Below are 8,382 nucleotides of genomic sequence, written 5' to 3'. Positions count from 1 at the left end.
TGCCCATTTGGATTATAATAACGATCGCTCGTTCAGTGCCATGGCTGCTTTCGTTAGCTTTACTTCTTTGCTATCATCTCTGTGCTCTTTGAGCAGAGTCACGAAAACTTTAGATATAACAGCAAGACGGTCAATATATAATATTATTATAAAAATTAGAGAAGTCAGTGCACAATGCGCGGTACGGCGGAATAGGTCCCGCCTTCTAAGTAAAAGAGCCAATTGTCAAAGGTAAAGTTATGCGTCTCATTGCAGAAGCTCCTGACTGGTAGCCAGAGAAACATTACAAGAGCACATGTGCGTTAGCTGCCTGGTTGGAGCAACCAAATATAAACTTTTTAACGCAATTTGAGCGTCATAGAAAAAATTAATGCGATAGTTCATCTAAGTTTTTGTTGCTTTTTTTTTTTAAATATTTTATTTAAATGTGGGTGTGTGTTCTCCGAGTCCGATCGACTCTGGTAGTACCCACAATGTTAAACAGACCCGGGACCCGAAGTAATAGATTGAGACCCGACCCGGCTGATCATTTAAAATATAGACCCGAACCCGTACGGGTCCCGGGTCGGGTCCCGGGTCTTCGGGTCTCGGGTCTTCCGTGTAGACCTCTAATGTGTACACAGAGCAAAGCTAGTATTAGTTTCTGTCTGATTCAATGAATAAATAGATTAATCTAGATAGATAACATTAAAATCACTAACATAGCGAACTCATGGAAAAACAACAAAGTGGCTCCTCTAAGTTTTGACATGGTCAGTCTATACAGTTTTTTTTTTAAGACGAGCTAAAGCTAAAATTGCATCTATTGCCCTCTGAAGGCCTTTATTAACCCCCTGGAGCCATGTGGAATACTTCTGCACTTTTTGGGCTTGAAAGTCATAAACCCTGTTTTTTACCCACTTTAAAGCTTGTAAGAGCCAGGACATTTACTGAAATAACTCAAATTGTGTTTGACTGAAAGATGATAGACTTTATCTATCTCGGATGGCTTGAGGGTGAGTAAAGCATGGGGTATTTTTCATTTTTGCTGAACTATCCCTTTAAAGCTTTGATGAGATCTGCGATTGAAAATCTGCTTTTGAACGACTTATTGTGAAAAGTGTTTGTGCATAAAAACAGCTACAAGAGTTTCTTAGACAAAATTTTAATTTCATCAATAAATTGCTTCACAAGGTTTAAAAAAAAAAAAAAGTTCATAGATAAATTAAACATTTGTATTTGCTGCTGTGTGTTTAGCATTTACTGATGTTAGATGTTAGCAGATCTGCTTAGTTTAGTAAAAACTTTTCTGAAAAACATTACTGTACATATTTTTCATGTGAATACATCATGAGCATTATATCAAAATTATAACTATATTCCCATGAAAGTTTAGTTAGCTTGTTATGCAGGTAAAAAACATTAAAGTTGTGATATTTCTAGAAAATAACAAACACAGCAAAAAAAAAAAAAAAATCTAAATCTTGAAATTATGTCAAACTTTACTACATTAGTATGTTAGATATAAACATGACTAAATATAAAAATTATAAAACATTATAATTTCCAAGAATTACAACTAAAAAAGGGTGATGTACAGAACAACATTCATGTACCAAATTCACTTGTTGCTCAACCTCTCTAGTAAGATGTCATGTTGTTTTAAAAGCCAATGATCTCAAGTCCATATTTTTTACTGATATCTGAAAAAATGTAATATCAGGTTATGTGTATCGTATAGAATGAAAAGATACATTTTATGAGATATTTTGTTGTGAACCTTGACACAAAAATTAGCACAATAAATATGTCTTATAAATATACAGAATAAAAATGATGCTATTTAATATAATAATGCACTTACCTGTTGTAATCCCCATCTCCTCTACTGTTATTCCAGACAGCTCTTCCATCTCCTCTACTGTTATTCCAGACAGCTCTTCCTTCAGACATCCTAGAACTATATAGGATAAAAAAATCTTTGAATGACACCCAAGACAAGATAAACACACAAATATAGTCATGTTAGTTACCTGCGTCTCTTCTTGAATATGATAACTGCAGCACAAAGCAGGAGCAGAAGTACAGGAACTATAACACATGGCATATAAATCTCCATTCCAACACCTTGAATTCCTGATGATGATGATAAATTCACTGATCACAGACCATCAGATACAGAAATGCAAACTACTTTTCAAAATATGCCACTTACTTTTGACACTCAGTTCAGTTGAACCATTAACCATCTTCACTTTATCACCCCAAAACTTTGCAGTGCAAACAATTTCATCCATCTCTTCGTATCCGGTCGGGATAAAGGTCACAGTAGAGACTGTTTCCCAGACTCCTCCGCTCACGCTCCTGTGGCTGACTGTTTCTCGGGCAGTCTTGATGCTCCAGGTGATGCCGGGGGGATGAGAGGGGCAGGTGTGGTTGACTGAGCATTTGATTGTGACGCGTGTCCCGGGTTCAATGTTTTCAGGAAGCGATGACACCACAGGATTGTCTGGTTGGGCTTTTTTATAAAAGACACAAATATGTGATTTTTTTACATATTTGAAGTGCTTGCAGATACTGTTTGTCATAAAAGTATTTGGACACTTAAAAATGCAGTGTATAAATGACATATTGTAGATAATTCAATGTCTGCAAACAAATGAAGAAGTAACTATTTAAGAGTATTACTATTCTGGAGATATTCTGAGAAGTAATTTGATCTATAACTTTAAACCAGTTGGACTCAAAGTGTGTTTTCATAAAGATGTTTAGCCAAGTAAACACGTGTAGTTTATCGCATTACATGTTCAACTAACTTTTTGATGATTACAGTGTGTTAATCTACGCTTGCCTTTCTTTTGAACTTGGTTTATAACTTAAACCGAAACTAACAAAACTCTTTTTGTGAAATGTTTAAAAATGTCTTTATGACAGAATTCTGTACTCACATTGCAGACAAATATATGACATATAACTCAATCACATTCATGTAGTATTGTTTGTCTGTATATGCTTTTGTTACCTCGCATCAGAATGAACACACAGCTGTCATTAAATTTGTATTTATCTTCATCTTTTTCTGCTTGGAAACAGAACGGTCCATTGTCATGGGGTTTTACGTCATCAATCTCAACCGTACAGTTTTGTTCAACTGGGTTTCCAAGGAGTCTTGTGCGGCCTTTGAAGTTGTCCAAGACGTTGCTCGGTCCGGTGTGGTACATGTAACCTTTTTCTGAGACCCAACGAGCTCGAAGTTGTGTTGCAAGTACCACTTCCATGTTAAAAGTGCAGGGGATCACCACACAGGAACGGGTTAATGCAGTGATCTTGGGTGCCACATCTGCCTTATACAGGACTTCAGCTAAAAAGGTGCATTATCAATATTATTACACATTTAAAATACATATTATTTACATCAGAAATTCTGAATTTGTGCATATTTATCTGATATATATCTGAAAAAAGCTGGAGGTACTGTAAATGCTTATATGAACAAGTTTTTGCAAAACATAAAAATTTGTTGAGTCTGTGTGTATTTAATGTGAACGTTAATAAATGATTTGTGATTTTTGAGGAAGTATCATTACTGATGACCTAGACGTTCAAGGAAATTATATAAACAAAGTTAATACATAACACCTACTTTTCTTTATCTCTGTTATGTTCACTATTTTGGGTTCATACTCTGAAAAAAACATAAGCAACAGAAAACAACATGAATGAGATGTGAAGAAATGACACATCATGCATTGTGTTTTTAAATCACTCACGTTTCACATGTAAGTCAACAGATGCTGTTCTGTCCTGTTCAGAAAATTTTGCAGTGCAGGTCAATTTCTTCCCATCGTCTTTCTTTTCCCCTAAAAATATTATGGTGACCAATTCGAACCCTTTAGGTTGTTTTATTCCCTTTTTCACCGGCATGTTGTCATAGTTCCAGGAGATGATCGGAGGAGTCTGGCAGGAATGGTGGACGGTACAATTGAAGTCCTTTGCAACACCCTCTGTGACATCTGCCAGTTTAGGCTCAATTTTTATACTATAAGGAATACCTGAAGTAAAAAGCAGATTGGAAATTGTTTCAATGAACACAATTCAAAACAAAACACTGTAACATTTTGCTGTACTTTAAGTTTTAAAGAAATAATTCACTTCTAATTAAAACTAAACAAAATATACCAATATTAATATAAAGGTGCTATTAGTATGTATCAGTGACTTGAAACATTAAAACTCAAATAATTAAATTTATTTGTTCACTCACATGCTGAATTTTTGTTCTTTGTAGCTCTTGTTGTTATGCCTCCATAATGTGTTACAGTACACTCAATTACTGAGAGTTCAGCCTTCACAACACCGATGCGTGTCAGAGTGATTTTCCACAGACCACTTTTGATTTCCGAATCATCTACTTCATCAGATCCGTAAATACCCTTCAGGACGATGTTAGGTTTGCTGTATGGACAGGTGTGAAAGGTAAAACATGTCACTGTAATCCTGTCATCGATCTTTTCACCTCCGTAAATATTGATGGTGGGCTGCGGCGGATGTGCTACGAGGGCAAAAAGGTTAGAAATTACATTATTTACACATTATCAGACTTTAACTTTGTTTTGATAAGGCTCTCTCTGCAAGCATGTGAATATATAGGTCATGCGGATTTCGCTCCCCGCATAACGTAGGCAAGGGATCTTATTATAATGATACCGCCCCTTCAACTGCGCTATCCAACCATGGCGCTACCTCGAGTGCGAGTGACCGAGAGAAAGTATGACTGACAGCATGAAGCGTTTGTATTCCCTCAAACACAAACGGGAGCCTACAATCTTATAACTTGTAGTTTTAATAATATTCTAAAGATTGAATTAACGTTCTAAAGGATGAACCTTACCTTAGTGCAAGAGAGAGCGAGTGAGCGAATGAACGAGAGAGAGAGAGAGAGAGAGAGAGAGAGAGAGAGAGAGAGAGAGAGAGAGAGAGAGAGAGAGAGAGAGAGAGAGAGCAACGCGATGGTTCGCTTTCAAGTATGTTGTTTAATATGTTTCTTTGAAGTTTATATGATTGAACACGAGGATTAATGCACGAGACAGAGTGAGTGAACAACACGTATTCACTATCATACACAATAAGTAAATATGTTGTTTAATGTTTTTCTCAAGTTTCAAATGAATACGAGGAGTTACAAGATAGAGAGTGAGAGACTGAAAGAAACGAGAATGTGTTCAATATGTGTACACAATAAACGTAAACATGTCATTTGATCTGTTTCTCTAAAGTTTAAGCATTAAACGTGTTGTTTTATTACAGATCATTTAAATGTGCTCGTGTGGTTTGGTCAAAAAGTAAACTTCTGAGTGTTTGTGGACGTGTATTTTATTTGTAACCTGCTGAAAATCTGTGTCTGTTTAAAAGCAGCATGAGACCTAAAAGTCTTTATTTTTATTCCACAATGTTCCCCATCTGCTGATAAACATGCATTTAGTATGCATAAAACAGACTTTTTAAACTTGTTCAAATATATGATGCTGAACATCGCTTACATAACTTCTTTCGTGAGAATATCTCCCTGATGCTCTGTCATGTCTACAGCGCAAGCGCTTGAGACTCCGCCCACCTGAGCAGCTCATTTGGATTTAAAGGGATACACACAAAAACGGTGCATTTTTGCTCAACCCATAAAGTGCCTATTTTAACATGCCACAATAAATTACCTATATGGTATTTTGAGCTAAAACTTCACATATGTACTCTGGGGACATCAAAGATTTACTTAATATCTTAAAAACGTCTTGTGGAATGTCCCCTTTAAAATTTACTGTTCTTCCTTATTATACCTTTATATTAAATTCACGCTTTTTTATAAAATATTCATTAGAGCATCAACAGTGACAAGTTGGCTCAGTTGCTCTTAATAAGATAATGGCTGTTGTTGTACCACTATCCACCTCAGCTGAAGAATAAATGAACAATACAGTAAGCAATATGAAACAAAAGATGATTTACATACTGTCAACAAGAATCGTGGAGGTGACCTCATAAAACTCATAGGTGCGCCATCCAACATTTTCTGGGTCAATCCATGCATATAATTTTTCTCCGTGGTGGGACACATCCAGACTTTTGATCAGCAGACTGCAACTCCATTTTGATGGGTCGGCATATAAATCAGTTTTTCCTCTGAACTTGTCAATGACGTCATATGGATACCGGGGATCGTACACTAAAGGGTAGCCTTTCGACACCCACTGGTACCACACAACTCTACGTGGGTTAGTGGGTGGATATGAAGAGTAAGAGAAAGAGCACGGTATAACCAGACAGGAACCTCTGAGGCCATGAATTTCCTTTGGCATTCTCACTTGCCATGCAAAAGTCTCATACAGCAGAAAAGCTATGAGAAAAATATTAGAGAATCTAAGTAATTATTAAATACATCAGCAGCCACACTTGAAAAAAAGCTACAGGTGTCATGTTTAGAGTTTCGTTTTATGTCAAGTTGTGTTTATTTATCTAGCATATTGACATGAATGACAAACGAATGCACTATACCTTGAAAAAGTAAACGAAGTAACAAATTCATAGCTTCAGGCCAAAATGATGCTCTTCTTTATAAAGAAAACAGAATGTTAATAATTCGGGGAAAAAAACATGTACAGAAAATACAATGTACAAGCCACTCAAGCCAGGCGTAGTCATTTCCCATTTTGTCCTTTGCAAGCTGTGCTACCAGAAACTTTACTATAGTCTTGAGACCCAGCTAAAAGTTAACAAAATTACAAAATATTGTATTAATATTTAATTTCCACATCATCTCTAGAGAGCAGCACATTCTCAGATAAAAAGATACAAAAAGCTTTACACCTTTGTACCTAAAGAGCACACATTAGTACCTCAACGGTACATAACGGTACCTTAAGGGTATATATCAGTACTAGAACCATCCCAGTGACAGCTTTATACCTTGCAAAAAGTAAGACACTCTAGGCATTAGTATTTGCTATTTCTGAAATAATGGCAGTATATTATAAAGATACTTTGATTTAAATATATATACACAAAGAGAGAAAAACATGTTATTGCCAAACTAAAACTTTGGTATCAGCCCAGGACATCCTGTTAAAGATTTCTCAGGACTCTATCATGCATGAAGGGTCTCAGAAAAAAAACATTATGTTTGCTAGCTGTGAAAGAAACTGAATTGCTGTCGCCCAGGAGACTACAATATACAGGCATACATGCAAAATCTTCTCTAAATATTGGATGAAAATATAACATACCTTTTTTATTTTCACGTCCCTTGATCGGTCTCCTACATAAGCAAATGGATGAAGAGTCAGCCTTCAAACACTGCAAAATAAAAGAAGTGTGGTAAAATAAGAAAATTTGAGAAGGGGAAGTGAAAAACCTCTCTCTCAGAATGCTTTATTTGATTCTTCTCCAACCAAAATAACGCCCTTTTCTTGACATGTTTAAACTTTGACAAGTGAATCACCCACCATGTTTCCAAAGACATCTGTTTTGTCTGTTGTAAAATCATTTAAATATGTTGGGTTTGTTTCAAAATGCAAAGACGCATGACATTGTAAAAAGTCCTAAAACTCTCATTAATTACTGCACCAGTAGCCGCTCCAGATTATCAATTTAGGTGAGGTAGATTCTGGGTTGTATCGTAGGCTATCACCAACTTATGATTGACTACTAGTGGTATAAGTTATACATTTAAATGCCTAAACGCATGAAGAACACTCAGCCGGGTCTAGTGTCTTTCCGTAATTCAGCCTGACAGAAGCGCTCTAATGCTGATTAATTTGATTGCTTTATCATTAAAAATGCCAAAAAGCCAAAGCTTTATGTCATCCCAAGACCCTTTAAATGCCCCATTGAACGACTTACAATTGGTCGTTTGACTGTTTCATAATTGTTATATCTGGCTTGTCATGGCAAAGATGTTTTACCGTGCGGGAACACACTCTTGAGGCTCTTCGGCACAGAATTCCCACTCAAGATACTCTGACCAGTAATTCCCTCTCGAGACACACAGATGAGGAACACAAGACTCGGGCCAGGAACGGGCTGACGAGGACACAGATGCTTGACAAAAAACAAAACCAGAGCTGCCCGCTGGGTTTGTGAATGGCTCATTCATTCTGTCAGGATTTTCAGAGACAGAACCCAAACGCAGGCAGCTCTCAACAAAAATGAGTTTAATAAATAACAGAAAGCCCTCGAGGGAGCAAACAAGACAAAACTTAACATGACAAACATAGTGAAGTTAGCAGTGACACCGAAGCTCCGAGGCGTGTGTCAAAAAAAGAACCGTTTTTCATTGAAGCTTTCCCACTGCGCAAAGTGACGTCAGAATGACGTCTTTTTCATGGAATTTTGGGACGTCCGAATTCGGTA

General features: G+C 36.6%; 1 protein-coding gene across 1 annotated transcript; it reads right to left on the bottom strand.

The window, feature by feature from the left end:
- Nucleotides 1-1,170: 1,170 nt before the first annotated feature.
- Nucleotides 1,171-7,851, bottom strand: LOC129438465 (uncharacterized). The gene is made up of 11 exons (XM_073863440.1): nucleotides 7,257-7,851; nucleotides 6,529-6,584; nucleotides 5,987-6,370; nucleotides 4,244-4,531; nucleotides 3,750-4,031; nucleotides 3,623-3,664; nucleotides 3,002-3,340; nucleotides 2,195-2,497; nucleotides 2,013-2,115; nucleotides 1,844-1,939; nucleotides 1,171-1,682 (listed from the first exon to the last, which is right to left on the bottom strand). Exons 2-11 carry the CDS (start codon nucleotides 6,557-6,559, stop codon nucleotides 1,673-1,675), a joined length of 1,878 nt encoding a protein of 625 aa, XP_073719541.1. The 5' UTR covers nucleotides 6,560-6,584; nucleotides 7,257-7,851; the 3' UTR covers nucleotides 1,171-1,672.
- Nucleotides 7,852-8,382: the final 531 nt, after the last annotated feature.

This window comes from Misgurnus anguillicaudatus, chromosome 24 (assembly GCF_027580225.2).
Source record: "Misgurnus anguillicaudatus chromosome 24, ASM2758022v2, whole genome shotgun sequence".
Taxonomy (NCBI): domain Eukaryota; kingdom Metazoa; phylum Chordata; class Actinopteri; order Cypriniformes; family Cobitidae; genus Misgurnus; species Misgurnus anguillicaudatus.
This window is presented reverse-complemented; position numbering and strand designations above follow the sequence as displayed.